This window comes from Columba livia, chromosome Z (genome assembly GCF_036013475.1).
Source record: "Columba livia isolate bColLiv1 breed racing homer chromosome Z, bColLiv1.pat.W.v2, whole genome shotgun sequence".
Classification (NCBI taxonomy): Eukaryota; Metazoa; Chordata; class Aves; order Columbiformes; family Columbidae; genus Columba; species Columba livia.
The window spans coordinates 48,153,088-48,169,597 of NC_088642.1; the positions used below are offsets into that span (position 1 = coordinate 48,153,088).

The 16,510-nt window shown below is 39.8% G+C and overlaps 1 protein-coding gene across 9 annotated transcripts in view; it reads left to right on the plus strand.

The window, feature by feature from the left end:
• CDC42SE2 (CDC42 small effector 2) overlaps positions 1-16,510 on the plus strand; it is an 86,908-nt gene that overhangs the window by 15,061 nt on the left and 55,337 nt on the right. For 7 of the 9 annotated variants that reach the window (XM_021287997.2, XM_065045724.1, XM_065045726.1 and 4 more), the window contains exon 3: positions 1,768-1,836. The exons of 1 other annotated variant lie outside the window; for it this stretch is intronic. In XM_021287997.2, the coding sequence (XP_021143672.2) occupies positions 1,768-1,836 (69 nt within the window). Of the gene's footprint in view, positions 1-1,767; positions 1,837-3,010; positions 3,072-16,510 lie in introns of all 9 variants that reach the window. One more of the 9 variants, XM_065045727.1, reaches the window with a different exon arrangement.

Below are 16,510 nucleotides of genomic sequence, written 5' to 3' on the forward strand. Positions count from 1 at the left end.
TGGTCTGATAAGTTTGTGATACGGTTATTTTACCTGGGGAAAGAAAATCATTAGAACTCTGCTTACAGGTATTCTGAATATAGTTTATGTGGAGCCCAAGCATTATGATATTGAAGTGTTTTCCCTGTGTGCCTCTGGCACTATGTTGTTAGCCACCTGCTTTGCTCCAACTACATGTCCCATCTTTGGGACCTGTAGCTCTCTAGACCTTTGTCCAGTAACTCTACACCTTTTATATAGTATGTCAAGCTTATTGTGCTGTCCACTAAAGTTTATTTTTCTCCTCTTCATTATTCTGAGGTAACTAGAGATAAACAAAGAGTAGAAAGCTATTGTCTGGGTCCTTAGCCAAAGGAAGGAGACCCGGATCACATTCTTTCCACAGAGTCGTCTTGTGTCACTCTCAGGGCTATGCAATCATCAAATATAATTTTCACAGATGCGGTTATAGCTAATTCCTAACACTGTTCCTCTTAGCAATCCTCTGTTGTGAAGTCTTTCTTTTTTGACCACACAGATTTCTGTCCTAAGAAAAAAGGTGATCAAAGCTTTCTGTCTCTTGACATGTAACGCTGTCCAGGCAAGCTTCCCCTTTCCCTGTTTTCCTCCCTAACATTCTTCTCTTGATTTACCGTTTCTCCTCTATTTTGCTCTCATCTGCTTCAGGTCTTTGTTTTTAGTCCATAAATTTTCTGACAGACTTTTCTTAAAAGAAAAAAAAAGAAGAGATAGGGGTAAAGATAGAAAACAACAACAAAAACCAACTTAATTTTACTTTTTAAGTCTGGTTTATGTTAGTTTGAGAAAAAAACAGAAGACTCTGTTCCCTAGTTTGTGAGCAAGGAGGGACTGTAATATGATAAACAAGCCTCCAGTGAAAGTCAGCAAGCAGTTGTTTTGTTTTGTTTGGGTTTTTTTTAGTACAGGTTTAACAGATAAATAATCTGCTGCTATGTCAACAGCACATTCTAGAGCAGTCATTCTTCTTGTTGCTCAGAGCCAGGTCTTGTAGGTTTCCTTTCTGTTGCTGCCTGTAGTACTTACAGTCTGTCCTTTTACTGAGAACTGCTGGATTTAATAGCAGATGCCATGGACAATAATTCAGTTACAAATTTGTTTGCTAGACCTCACAAATGTCATGAAACTTAACTGCGAAGTTACACATTTTTACTGGGCACTTAGTTCAGGAAATAACTGGTCTGTACTACCTGGTATTGCCAGTGGTCTGAAGGCCAATCCGTAAGTGGGATTATCTAGCTAATCTTGCACACAAGTGTTGGAACATGCATCTGATTGAGGGCCTTTCACAGTCTCTGCTAATATTTAGGTTTGACTCTAGCAAAGGGAGCAGCCAAAATTAAGCAGTTACTGCTTTTGAACCCATGCTCCGCACTTAGTTGCTTTAACTATGGCATACATATATATGTACACACAAATAAATTACAAATATATATTTAAAACAGTGTGTAAACATATTAGAAGAAGAATAAAGAGTGCCATAGGGTGCATAAGTCAGTGAAAGTTTCTTCCAGCACTGCAGTGAATAAGGTAGCCTCTAATCTTTGAATTCATTCATTAATGGCAGCAGCTCAACCGTTCCAACGTCTGTGGTGCTCTTCAAAGGAGAAGAGTTGGAGAAACTCCTGACTGTTCCTCTTGGTAGCTCTTTACTTCCTGCTAGCGTGAAGTTACCATGCTCTTTGTTATAAATAATTTGCATTAGGATAATTACTCATGCCATTTTTTTCCTCCTTCCTTGCTCTTTAGAATTGGGGATCTCTTCAGTAACTTGCTGCTTGAAGAAAGGACCAGAGTAACTGAAGTTTTACAATTCAGGTAAGTAACACTATCAGTTTACTTTTTACTTTAAATATTGAGGTAAACACAGATGACAGATCTATGAATATTCATTGTGATACCAAAACCATCAAATCATGATAGGGATTTTAACCTTAAGTAGATTGGATCTGGTTTCATGGCTCATCTCATGAATTCTAAGCAGCAGTTCAAGTGCCTCCCTGGTGGTGAGTCCCTGAGGAGAAGTCCAGCAGAATTATGATATGCAAATATCCTTTGTGCTTGTAATAAAAACAGATTGATTAATATTCATGTCTGACTCAGACTAACTTTGACAGGAGGTCCAGGTACTTTGTGATCCTCAGTTAATTTAACAAATTATTTTTGACAACATTAAATTGTGTTATTGCCCCAACAGACTCTGGTATTCAGGGTATGTGCAGCCATGTATACTTTATCAAGATTTCCTTCCCTAATTTTCTTACCAAATAACCTCAATGGATTTGCTAATTATGTCAATTTCACATTCCTTTTCTTCAAAGTAAGGCTTCTAGATAGATCTCCAGTACCTAATTCTTCAATAAGATGACAAAAATCTCCTTTGGTTTTGTGTGGTAGCTTTCATGGTTTTAATAATTTAACTAGCAATTTAATATCGTATGATACTGATTATCATGGTTTGGTCAGGTTTCAAGGACCCATCCATCTTGACTTTACTGCTTTTTAACTCCCATCAAGTACATGTGTTTTCATGTGGTATTTAATAATGCAGATGAATGGCCAGTGTTTTTAATCAGCTGAATTTGCCTCCAGAAAAGTTCTAGTATAGATTTATTCCTGTTTGATTTTAGTAAGTGATACAATTGCAGCACATTTATATAGAGTTGATTTCTATGGATTACATAACTACTAACAGAACAGTTAAACCCTGAAACTACTGCTGGTTTCTTATGAACTCAGTTCTGTACAGAAACTTTAATTTTAGAAGCTTCTAAATTCTATTTCAACATTCTTCTTTACTGTTTCGTATTTTACTGTCTAAATACACAAATGAACTGTGGAGAAGGATACTGTTAGGTAACAGTACTTTAGGAAATGTGCATAAAAGTCTCTTACACATGCTGCTTCCTCAGAAAGAGGTGTAACTTGTGGAACATGTTGCACAATTCTCTGCATTGAGAACTAGCCCTGCAAACACTGTTTCGTTTCTCAGGTACTCTGTAATAAACTTGTGTTCTACCTTATTCTCTGTGCTTCTGAGCATCATTCATGAGGTATGTAATTCAAGTAGCAGTCAAACTTGATGCTTTACTGTAAAGATACTCAAAGTATGCTTAATTTCATTTAAATACTGGTAAACTGCTAACATTACATTTTCTGTTTCCTTCTTTCTCTTTCCCTTCCCCCATGTTTCTTTGATGACTTTGAAGTGTTTTCAGTACCACCAGACATGTTTGGACTTATCGTTCATGTTGTGCATTTCCTCTCTATGAACACACCTGGTTTTTTTTCAGCTCTGATTTCACTATTACTTGTAAAACCTTTTTGCCAGAGAGCCTGGGGAAGGAATAGTCTGCACATGAATTTACCCTGGAGAAGTATGTGACAAGGAGGTGGTTTTATTACTAGCATGTGAAACTAGAAGTGTAAGTGGCATCCCAAAGCAGGACCAGGAGCCGCAGCCTGTCTTGCTGGCCCTGCAGGTCCTTCTCTGGCCTGCTTCTTGCTGCTATGCCTCAGGAGTAGTGCCAGATGTTTATATACTCATGCTGTGGAAAACAAAACAAAACAAACCCACAAAAAAAACCCCACCACCAACAAAAAACATACCATGTTTCATTGCAGAATGAGAATGGGATGTGGGAGTGGGGAATATCTGTGCTTGAGATTCTGTCAGGAGTGGGAGAGAGCAGGAAGGTATAGCCCAGTCAGGTAATTTTAAAATAAATTTTAAAACTATCAACACCATAAAGCCTCACAACAACAACAAACCACAACACCCTGTGGAGGTGGATGGAAGTGGGAGAAGAGTGAGTTGGATACCAGATGTAGGGTTGATAAGGGCAGGTAAAAGATGGTGATATCTGTTTGAAGAAGAAGATGGAGAAGAGCAGAGGATGAATATTTACTATCAGGGGAGAATAAGGGCTGTACTTCAAGCAGCAGGAGGGCAGGGATGAGAGCTGATACAGGACAACCAAGTGGAGAAGAGGCATGGCTTCTGTTGGAGCACTGGCATCAGTCAGTATTGATCTCCCCTGGAGCAGGGAGAGGCAGGGAAAGAAGAGAACTCCACAGTGTGAAAATATGTGTTTCATTCTTGTGCCAGAGACAAGTGAAGTGCAGTGGGTGTTCCCAACATGTTGGCTGCCCTTTCTGTACGTGTTCCAGGAGTGTCTGGAGGAAGCTTCAATCACAGGTCAGGAAGTACAGCCTTCCTGACTTGCCTCCCTGGAAGTAATGGAACTGATGGGTTTAAAATCTCAATGAACGTCTTACAGTACGTCCTAGTCCAGCCTAAAAAAAAAACCAAGCAACCGAACAAACAAACAAACAAAACCAAAAACCAGACCAAAAAAAAAAAAAAAAAAAAACAAAACACCACCAAACCCCAAATTATTGAAGTCCTAATATTTTTCTTCTTTTTTCTTGAAGGTTTCAAGGTTCTGAGTGACAGATTGTAAGACAGTGATGCAGGACAGTGCACCAGGGCCATTCCCTGCTGCCTCTTCATGTAGAACTCTGCAACATTTCCCTCCCCTGTCCCCCTACAGTTGTGTGGCTGGACTTGCATCTTCATTCACATAGCCAGTGTTTCTTGTCGCATGATTTTGACCACATGGTGGGTGGATGTACTTCCAGTCATGTGAAGAAGGCGCCATTAAAGCTTGTGGCTCTTCACCATAGTTAGTGTATTTCTCATCTGGTCTCATGATACTCTGAAACATATACTTTCCAGCTGCTTAGAGCAAACCCAGAACAATCTGGGGGGAATAATAAACAGGATAAAAATGTGTTTTCCTTAACTTTTCCGTTCTAGTATTGCTACTTATCATTTAATTCCCTAAAGATCTACAATACTGAAGTCGGGGAGAAAGTGGGGAAAAAAAAAAATATTTTCTCCCTTATGGAGGTAATATCAAAATGGTAGTGAATTTTAGATAAATGCTTTTACATCAGCAAATGGCTTGAGTTTGTCAAGGAAACCCTTATTTCATTCATGTCTAGCACTAAAAGCTTCTCCAACATTTCTGCAGTATACTTTTGCAGCCAGAAGTCCTAGCTTAAAACGTTAGCGGATCATTCATGTGTTGTGTTTCTATCTGGGTACCACCACAGAAAAGCCTGCATATCTTCAAAATCTGAAATATGTCTTTTCTATTACCTGGCTTTTGTAGTATATTTTTTCAAATTGGGTTCATGGGCTGTCTTTTCTGAGCAAAATTTTAATGGAATTTAGTTTCCTGTGGAAGGAAGTGTTTATACATCATTCATCGCACTTTCATCAATTCTGAATGGCTTGAATATTCAGTTTAGTAATTGATTCATGGAGTTGGGGCAATGGCAAAAAGAGAAGTTTTAGTTCCCTTATTTAATTGCTCTAAGGGCAAAGGAAAAAAATTCACATAAGATGTTGGATTTTATTTTCAGTTTAGCTTCTACCTGCAACTCCCGAGTTCTGATAATTGCATTAATCCTGTAGAATAACTGGGAAGTAACACAGGTGCAGAACTATGCTCTGCTGTTACTCCAGATGCCCATTTGTACAAATACTTGCATTTCACTACTGTTGTCTCTTGCACCAGCTGTGTTTATATCTGACTGTTCTCCACCCTTAATTGTAAAGGTTGACTCAAATCATTGGGATGCAGCTGGATTTTCTGATTCAGCTTCTTACATAGGTCTTGAAAAACAGCTGGTGTTTTTTTTCCCTGAAACATTTTGTTTGTATTTTGAAATAGAATCATAGAATGTCCTGAGTTGGAAGTGACCTACAAGGATCATTGAGTCCAACTCCTGTCCCTGCACAGGACAACCCCACAGTTCACACCATGTGTCTGAGAGTGTTGTCCAGTCTCTTGAACACTGTCACACCTGGGGCTGTGACACCTCCCTGGGAGCCTGTTCCAGTGCTCCAAGACCCACTGGGTGAAGAACCTTTTCCTAATGTCCAACCTAAACCTTCCCTGGCACATCTTCCTGACATTGCCTTGGGTTCTGTCATTGGTCACCAGAGAGAAGAGATCAGCACCTGCCCCTCCTCCTCCCCTTGTGAGGAAGCTGTAGCCGCCATGAGGTCTCCCCTCAGTTTCCTCTTCTCCAGGCTGAACAAACCAAGTGACTTTGACTGCTAGTAGAACACAGCTGATCCAATTGAATGATATTAATTCAGAAGTCCACAGTGCAGCTTTTGCTGTCACTTAACAGTAAAGTGGACCATGAAGAACAAAACCACTAAAGCTTCCTGCAAATGGAAACCATAAAACAGAAGAAATCTAGAAGTTGGAGAGCATCAATAAGAAAATTACTGTAATGGAAGCCAGCTTTCATTACACCTGTCTGTGTGAAGAGAATAGTAAACAAAAAAAGTAAAATAGGAAAATCTGTTGGGGAATATTGGGTGAAGTTTAGACTGCTTTGTCCTCCTTTGTGGGTAAGCCATCTTGCACTGTAATGGGGAAGAGAAGGAGAACACAAGGCCCACAAAGAAAGGATGGTCGGAGGTATACCTGCATGCTGTTTAGTTGCCATAGTTTGAAATATTGAATACATACTCTGAGATATCTTTCATTCTGAAGGTTTTATATTTAGACTTCTAGCTAGCTATAGAATGTACTTTGTAATGATATTTAAAGTATCTGTAACAGATTGGGAAGTTCTGTTCTGTAAGATTTTTGTTTCTTTTCCTCCTTTCTGGAAGTACAGTCATGCTGTAATCTTTTCCTTAAATTGGCTAAGCTTACATACAGTGTGAAATATGGTATCCTGAAAAACCTGTAAGTGCTTCCTGCCCTCTCATGCATGTTGTACTTTGCAATCTTTTTCTTTTTTTTCTTATATGTGATTTTATGCAGGGAAAAATCTGCCATTTCGTGATTAAGGCACAAAGCCTAAGAAGCCTAAAAATGTAACGGGCTTTTAGCACCACGAGTAATCATGTCACCACAGAAAGTGCCCCAAGCCCATGTGGTTCATAATGCTCAGGACAAAGTGCTCTCTGCAGTGAGAATGCCAAGGACAGATGTCCCGGGACTACTTGAATGCTGGCGTCCTGTTTCCTGGGAGGGCACAGGCTCTGTTCATACACAAATTGTTAAGTGCTTACTGTCTGTTTTCTGTACATCAGATTTGTCGTTACCCTCCAATGTACAATGCCTTTCCATTCAGAAAAGCTACCACACAATGTGCGTACATTATATAATCAAATTAGATCCCTGTAGGTATAAAATAATTAAGGATCCCTATTCTACAGCATGAAATTACCTGTGGTACTTAAAATCTAGTAAGTGAGGTAGCTCAGAGGCAGACAAGCTCATACGAAGTCTAAGAATCTGATCTTCACAGCAGGCTGGATTCAAAAGTGGAAGACGAGATATGTTTCCCTTACTGTATCTAAATTTTGTTATTGAATTCCGGGTGGAACTTCTAACTGTGGCAACTGTCTCTTTTCTTTGAAAGAAGAAAAATAATATTCTCTTCTATTGATTCTTGGTACTATTCTTACAGTATCAAGAAGGAAAGAGGAACTAATGAACAGACTTTTGCTAATGGCCCAATTTAACTTTCAGATTAATCTTTGCCATGGAAAATACTCCTCCACTCTCCTGTCTTCTTTTGGACCAAGAGTTGCTATACCACACTGAAAGGCATAGAATGGATCATTTTCTACACTTGTTTTTTAACATTATCTACAACTTACTGGGTACTCCCTTAAGAGGAGAAGCAGTTCAAGCATGTCGCTTGGAGGAGGGATGTGTTCCAGTAGGAACTTATTCAGGACTTTGGCACATACATTCAAAATACTGTTTTGAAAAATCTTACTAATATTCAGCCATGGACATGCAGATTTCACAGGTGTCTTGCTTCCTTTCTGTGGTTACACACACACACATGTAGTCTGCGTGTTTACTCATGCTCAGAATTGTTGCAGTTTGATCAAGCCGTTTGGATGCTACCCTCTGTCCAGGAGAGACTGATCCAGTGTCTCGGAATATGTTCCATTCCAGTTATGCTAGGCTTCTCACGAGACAGGATTCTGTGATGTCATTTCCTTTTCAAAATCTAATTAGTATAATAATATCTTGTTGTTCCTTCCTCATTAAGCATGAGCTAGTAGCTGCAAACTGCAACGTTGTTCAATAATTTGGTTTCTTCTTTTGATGGAGGCAATTCAGAAGAAGCACATCTTGTCTTTGCCTTTCTCTGTATTGAAATGCGTATCAGTCTTTAATCCTTCTAGGCTTTTTTGATTCTTGGTTATTAATCATACCAGGAATGTTACCTGTTACTAACTAACTTGGGGAGGAAGGGTAAGCAAGCCAGTATTTCTATTATTCCCGTTGCATAGTAGATCTGTGCCTCTCTCTGGCTGGGTTATGCATGACCAGCCATTCTTTTGAGGCTGGTTTGTTAGACTTCAGTCCAAGTATTTGTAAACAGTTATTCTGTCAGTCAAATTGGGTCAACCAGCCTTTAGTATGAATTATGTTCGGAGGCTGAACTGCATTTACACATTATGAGCACATTGATTGGTGGAGGAGTCTGAAGAACTGGAAGAGTGCCCTCAAGCTGTAGCTTCCTTAAATCCCATTGACTGGCAGAAGGGGAATGCTGCTTTTGAATTGACTTGGGCAGGAAAATAGTGGTGGGGGAGGTGCAGTGGCTTCACTGGCATTTTTGTTTGTTTTTTACTTAATAAGAACGAATTAAAAAATGAAGATGGTAATGGCAGCTTAGCCTCCTTTTAAGAGTAGTCTTGTCAAGATAGTGCTAGTCTTGGGGAAGATGCTCCTACTGTGGTCGGATGGAAATGTAGAATACTCTCAAAGAGGAATGCGTGGGTGATATTTAATTGCAATATACATATATGAAAATATGTTAATTTCCTTATGCAGAAGAGGGAGTGGAGACACAGGGAAACATTGCACTTAATTACTGGAGGGCAGGGGTGCTGGAAGAATTGATTTGTAATACAAGAAGCCAAATCTGTAGTTGAGTAGCACCTGCTTCTCAAAAATCTGGCAGGCTTTGATTGGAAACTGCTGGTTACTTGGCACTTCTGAAAATCTAGCTACCTAGCTTTCCAGTTGAGTTTTGAGAGGCCTCTAACATAAGGCTTCTAACTTGAGCTGCCATAAGAGACTGGCATGCTGCTGGATTGAATGTTTTCTGCCTTTTAATGGACTGTGACTTAACAAGTACATGAAAAGCCAAACTATGACATCAATCTCTGTAGTCCTAGATGATTTTGAAGTGCAGATTCCCCAGACTAGTTTGTACACAAATGTTATGACTTGATTTATCTGTTGTGGGGAAAACAAACTCATGGAAGATCACTGAAATTTCTCATTGTTAACACTTTCCATAAAAGAAAAACATGATTTACTGTCAAAATTTCATTATTTACCTTCAGAAAAGGCAGTCGAGAAAATTATTTCGTCAACAAGTGCTCTCTCATAAACACAATAGTTCATTTCTGTACCCTGTTCTGCTCTCCATCTGTTTCCTCGATATCTTCTGCATGATCTTTGCCTCTGGATATTTAGATATTTTTCAGCAAAGCTTCTTACTGCAGTGGGTTATCTGTTGCGGTATCATTACAAGTGCTTTTACTTCCACTTTTTTCAATTTTTTATTTGTTTAAAAACAAATCTCCCACCCAGTTCTTTTATATCGTATGTATACTCCAGGCTTGTTTTGTAAGTGTGGTTCTTTTCTGCTGTGCCTTGCTTCTCTCCCTCTCTCTTGCCCCCAACTGTAACCTTTCCTGTTACCTTTCTGTCTCTTCCTGTTCCTTTCCGCTGCTTGTATCTCAAAATAGCTGTAGTGGTCGTTACTGCTGGGGTGATGCTGTTAGATGGACCCAGAATTTGAAGGTTGCTGGATGACACTACATTGTGAAGTCTTTCATGGGATGGCATGGGAGGAAACTGTAACGACTTTTGTTTTAAGAGCCTTGGAAGAAGTTGCTAGTTCTGCAAAAACTGACTGTGGTAGGGTCCTGGTGTACGTTACTAAAGTAGTAGTGGAGGCTCTTGGATGCTCTTTGTTAACCTAATATATTGCATTGAGGTAGATAGAAACCCCTTGTAAATAGGCATCAAATTCCCAGCTGTAAAGCTTTGTTGCAGAAAAGTCTGACTTTGTTATATGTCCCCAAACAAACTGTAACAAAAGTATATGCTTGTTCCAGTCTCTGGAGACTGATATACTTTCATTTCCATATATGTTTAATGAAGTCACATAGTGTTTACTTACCAGAAATTTCTACAGTAGTGTAGCGCTACAGCTATTACTAATTTGGTAGTTCAAACTGAACTCAAGTGTGGAAGTGGTTTTTTGTTTGTTTCACTACTTTTTTTTTTTATTATTTTTTTTTAGACAGCTGAGAATCCACTAGAAAAAAAAAAGATACATTCACAGATATCCAGAAATAACAGCTTATTTTGCAGAAACTGATTATATTCTGAGGATGTGTTCAATAACACGGTTATTAGTAACAAGCAGCTATGAAAAGAAGAAGTGTCTGTCATTTGACAAATTAAAAGCAGTAACTTCTCAAAAAAGCTTTCTAAACGCTTTTCACTTTTTCATTGTCCTGCTATTTGTATTTGTACATTTTAGAAAGTACTTATTTTTTGAGATATTGAATTTTCAATACTACAGTAAAATAGGATATTCATCATGAAATAGAAGAAAGTTTTTTAGACTATTGTTTTCAGAACTTCCGCAAAAATCCCACTTTGCCTCTTTACCCATGAAAATACTGGTACAGAATTAATGAATGAAAGCTGATGACCAGTATGCACTGACTATTATTACTGGTATTACCAGTGCTGTCTAAATTTTGCTGCTGTCTAAATTTTGCCACTGTCTTGGATATTAGTATATTATAAAGGAAGTTAAATCAGCGTTTGATTTGAAGTCTTAGTCTCAAATTGAGGGTGAAAGCTTTGTGCACATCTCACTAGAGCAACTGAACCGCTTGAAATATCTATATATAACAATATAATGTACAGACAACTAGTTAATTTCGGATGTTCAAAGATGGATGTACTAGTGACATAAAAAGCAGATTCTCTTTTGATGGATATCAGCATTATTCACTACAGTGCATGTCCAAGAACTGCAGTTACTTCAGCAACACTGCTGTTCCTCTGACTCTTACCACTCTGTCCTTGTATTTCTTGCTTGTGTGCTGCATAATGTGAAACGTATATATTGGTGTTTTGGTTTGGTATGGTTGGTTGTTTTTTGTTTGGTTTTGTTTTTATTCCTTGGGCTCCAGCAAACAACTGTCTTTAACACAGAAATTGAAGTTCTTCCTATCAGTAGTTCTACCATCCCCATTACAGAGCTATATAACAGGAGACAAAGAGAAAGATTAGGTAAAAGAGCAGGTGGAATCAAGTATTAAAATATATAGTACCACAAGTAAGCATGGTACATGTACCTTTTTTGATCTTGTGTTCCTACTTCAAATATTTATGAGATATTCACATGGAAGAAGGCCCACAGTTGTGGGTTAGGGCATCACAAATTCTGGATTAGAAGAACAATTAATTTGCTGTTGCACTAGAAATATCTGAGTCATGGTCATTGAATAATGCCAGTTGTATTCTTCAGGATCTCTTTATTTAAACTCCTGACATTTTCCAGCCCCAAGGTAGTTTAGTACTTTAAAAAGAACTGAGACAGTTAACCATAAATGTGCTGCTTTTTCAAAATTTGAACTTTTAAAGAAATGCCCTTTCAGAAATTAGGCTTATTCATCTCTGCCTTCACATGGGGCTCAAAGACCTCAGCGGAACTACCAAAATGAAACTCATTAGGGAAGATCTAACCTGTTTCTGAAAAGGTTACCAGGAAATAGACTAGACTGTCTGATACGTGTTGATACGTCCCGCATCAACACCGAGTTAAAGTGTTATATTTCTGTCTGTGGTCCTTCCAGTGTTAGATCACAGGTGTCAGCTCATGGGATAGGTCGCAGCTTTTTAGTTTCAGGCTTTATTTGGAAGTCCTCCTCTGCTGCCTCTTTGGGAGTGCAGTAAGTGCATAACCTTGCCAGGATGCTCTGGTAACCTTATGGGCAGAAATTCCTATCACCTGCTATGGAGACATGGGTTCCTTGGAGCTGGCAGAAATCCCAAATGTTTCCTCTGCTGTTGCTAAAGAGACAAACCTGCACGTACAGGAGTCCTGACCTGATAAAGTGAAAAACTAGTTTGACCTGTAGGCGAGGCCTAGAAAAGCTGTGATTTTCTTTCTACCTCTTGCTGTGTCACAATCTGACACCCTGTGTGACAATGTTTCTACACCCCATGTACTCTCTGCATATGCTTATTAAGGTAAACCTAATGGTCACTTTGGGTTAATTTGGGGCAGTCAACATGGCTTCACCAAGGGGAAGTCGTGCTTGACCAACCTCATATCCTTTTATGAGGACATAACCAGGTGGATAAATAATGGCAAAGCAGAGGATGTGGTCTGTCTTGACTTAAGTAAAGCATATGACACAGTCTCCCACAGCATCCTTGCTGCTAAACTGAGGAAGTGTGGCCTGGATGATCGGGTAGTGAGGTGGACTGTGAGCTGGCTGAAGGAAAGAAGCCAGAGAGTTGTGGTCAGTGTGGCAGAGTCCAGTTGGAGGCCTGTATCTAGTGGAGTGCCTCAAGGGTCGGTACTGGGACCAGTACTGTTCAATACATTCATCAATGACTTGGATGAGGGAATAGAGTGTACTATCAGCAAGTTTGCTGATGACACTAAGCTGGGAGGAGTGGCTGACACGCCAGAAGACTGTGCTGCCATCCAGCGAGACCTGGACAGGCTGGAGAGTTGGGCAGGGAAAAATTTAATGAAATATAGCAAAGGCAACTGTGGAGTCTTGCATCTGGGCAGGAACAACTCCAGTGTCCAGTATAAGTTGGGGAATGACCTGTTAGAGAGCAGTGTAGGGGAAAGGGACCTGTGTGTCCTGGTGGAAAACAGGATGACCATGAGCCAGCACTGTGCCCTTGTGGCCAGGAAGGCCAATGGCATCCTGGGGTGTATTAGAAGGGGAGTGGTTAGTAGGTCGAGAGAGGTTCTCCTTCCCCTCTACTCTGCCCTGGTGAGACCACATCTGGAATATTGTGTCCAGTTCTGGGCCCCTCAGTTCAAGAAGGACAGGGAACTGCTGGAGAGAGTCCAGCACAGAGCCACGAAGATGATTAAGGGAGTGGAGCATCTCCCTTATGAGGAAAGGCTGAGGGAGCTGGATGTCTCTAGCCTGGAGAAGAGCATACTGAGGGGTGTCCTCACTAATGTTTGTAAATATATAAAGGATGAGTGTCACGAGGATGGAGCCAGGCTCTTCTCAGTGACAGCCAATGATAGGACAAGGGACAATGGGTGCAAACTGGAACACAGGAGGTTTCACTTCAATATGAAAAGAAACTTCTTCACAGTGAGGATGCCAGAACACTGGAACAGGCTGCCCAGGGAAGTTGTGGAATCTCCTACTCTGGAGACATCCAAAATCCACCTGAACACATTCCTGTGTAACCTCATCTAGGTGTTCCTGCTCCGACAGGGGGATTGGACTAGATGATCTTTCGAGGTCCCTTCCAATCCCTAACGTTCTGTGATTTCCGTGAAATAAATGTTCTTGGTTTCCATTGTAAACAGCTTATTTGCACATAGCCTCAAAAGGCATGATTTATGAGTTGCTTTGTATTGATACTCAGGGTTCTCATGGAGAATTAATTTCTTTCTCTATTCATTTTTTGCTATTCAACAATGATTTCTTTGTGTTGAGGAAAAGGAGTCCAAAGTGAAAACCAACTGATTTTGTGATTTTGTCTCCTTTCCTCTGACACTGGAAGTGCTAAACAACTTCTTTTATAGGAAGTTGCTAATAATATACTGGCACTTACAAACAAGATGATACCAAAACCAGTCCAAGAAAAAATAAGTTTTTAACTTTTTTTTTTTTTTAATTTATGTATTTATTTTACTTAATTTTCACAATGGAAACACTGCCCACATCCTTCTCCCCTTCATAAGTGGCGCTACCCTGTAAAAGTGCTCGCAGAATTATTCCATCTGTAAATGCCAGTAAAGATTTTAAGTTTAGACCTGGGAAGGTAGTTCAGTGTGAACAAAAAGCACTTTAGACCATAGCAGTGTGTGCTGACTTGGTAGTCATGTCCTTTTGTGTTTTGTGTCTTCAATCTGTATGTCCCAGAGGGGGCCAGGGCTTTTAGACGCAGCTCCTTCTGGAAGGTTAGAAATACTAGGAGACTGTTTTTTACTGGTTAAAAACAAATCAACCAATGCCCACACAAAACACAAATCTCATTTCCCCAGTTCTTAAGTCAAACTGCAGTGTGAACTTCCCATCAACTCATGATGACTGGATCATACCGGAGCAGCTTCTGGGGACCTTCCCTGGAGGGGGCAGCCTGTGGTCATGGCAAGTGGCTTGGGGACAGTACCAGGTCCCCAGTGCAGCTCTTCAGGTATGGTTGGTTGGGATGGGGTGGCAGGGGCTGCCTGCCTGCTCAGTGCTGGGGAGAGAAGGAGAAGCAGATATTGGAACCCTTTGAAATGGTAGTATAGTCATTAGAAGAACCTGTGTGATTTCTTTTGGTTGTGTTTTGGTTTTTTTTTTTTTTTTTTTTTTTTTTTTTTGTAATTTAACCTTTAGACTGAAATTGATCTATGTGTTTTTCAATACATAGATAAATTAATGACTTAATACTTTCCAATGTCTTTTTTTATTTCTGACTGCATATTGGTTTGGGCTTTAGGAGTTTCTTGTATTGAAGATATGCCTGTAAGTTTGTTTTTGTAACAAACTTCATAAAAGCCTTGATTATTTTTTTTTTATTTTGATTTTAGAGTCTTAATTTGATAGCATATTTCCTGTTTAATACAGCACCAAATTAATTGTCACCAGTTAAAAGCATGAAGGAATTTTGTTCAAACTGACTTTTGTAGCATAGAGGCACAAAATCCTGAAAGCAGCGGTGGTTTGAGAAGCAAATTTATTGTAAACAGTGCGTGTGTGTATTTATCTGTATATAGATTTGCATTGGTTCTTCTAAAGTGGTCATTCTTGTTGTGACAGCTGTTTTCTAGAGAAACTAAATGTTTCATTTGTAAGATGCAGCAATCTGATCTATTTGCATGGGGAGTCCCATGAATGAATTGGGATAACACCGGTGATGTGAATACAATAGGGTTCATTAATTACCCAGCTGTGGATGGTGATTCACCAGCCACAGTTCTGGCGGCATGTCTGGGAGAGAGGGGGCGTTTGTTTGAGGCAGAGTCTGAGTAATGAATACCTTAAACCAAGTGATCTATGGCTGAGTGGCAGACAAAGGGGGCTTTGGGGAAGTGACTGATTGTGCTGTGTGAAAGGAGCGCAGCCATCTCTGGCCTCATGCTGAGCCTCGCATGTGAGCCATTGCCCCTTCTTTGGGGGAGAAAAAGGGGAAATCAAATCCACTTAGGAAACAAGTGCACCTTGCCAGTGAAGGTGCTGTTACTGCATCGTGCTGATCTAGTTACTGTAACATAGAATGGTGAACTAGAAGGTTTGGTTATTTTGTTTGTTTGTTTTTCCAGTAATTTCAACAAATGCAGTAGACATTTTTTTGGCAAAATAGTTATAGATTTATTTTTGTTTTCCTTTGTCTTCCACTTTCTTACCTCTATCAAGAATCTGCAATGTCTGTGCTACAGGCTGGTTGTGAGTCAGAGCCCAGAGCAATAGGAGCAGCAGATGTGATGGTTCCTGGATGTTCTCTAATCAGGCCAGTGTGGTTATCTGGGGCAACCACGAGTCAGGAGCACATTCCCTTCTGCTGACTGATATATAGGCCAAAATGTCCTGCTCAGGAGCTGGGTGGAAAGCTAGAACAACATCATCTTGAACTGTTCAATCACTTCATTCAAGCTTGATTGTAGATGGGATGAATTATGCGTTTAATGGCTTTTCTTTTTTTTATTTTTCCTCTTCCCTCACTTGTTCTATATTCAGCCTGAGCAATGAAAGAGGACTGAAGGTGAAAGCTAGAAAGAACACACCTCACTAGGTGTGTTTGTTGACTTGTTGTAAAGTGCAAAGTGAAAGGCCTGGCACCTGTAAAATATTTGGAGACACCTCGAGTCTCAAGTTATAGAAATATATGTATTTTTGTGTGGCGTACAAAAAATGAAGGAAATGTTTTGGTCTGGCATAGGATTTGAGGCTTTAAATGCTAGATTTCACAGCTGTATCTTGTGCTCTTTGCAGAACTTGCTAGCGAAAGCAAAGTTACAAATTCAAAAAGCTTGACACCCCCTTTAACAGCCCTTTCCTTTATTTGAGAAGGAGCAACCAGAATGGAAAAGTACGTTAAAGAGCAACTGTAACTTTCTCTAAATGTATACTTCTTACACCTTAATCTTAACTTTCAGATAAAAATTACTATCCCAGGCCAAGGAATTATTGTGAGGT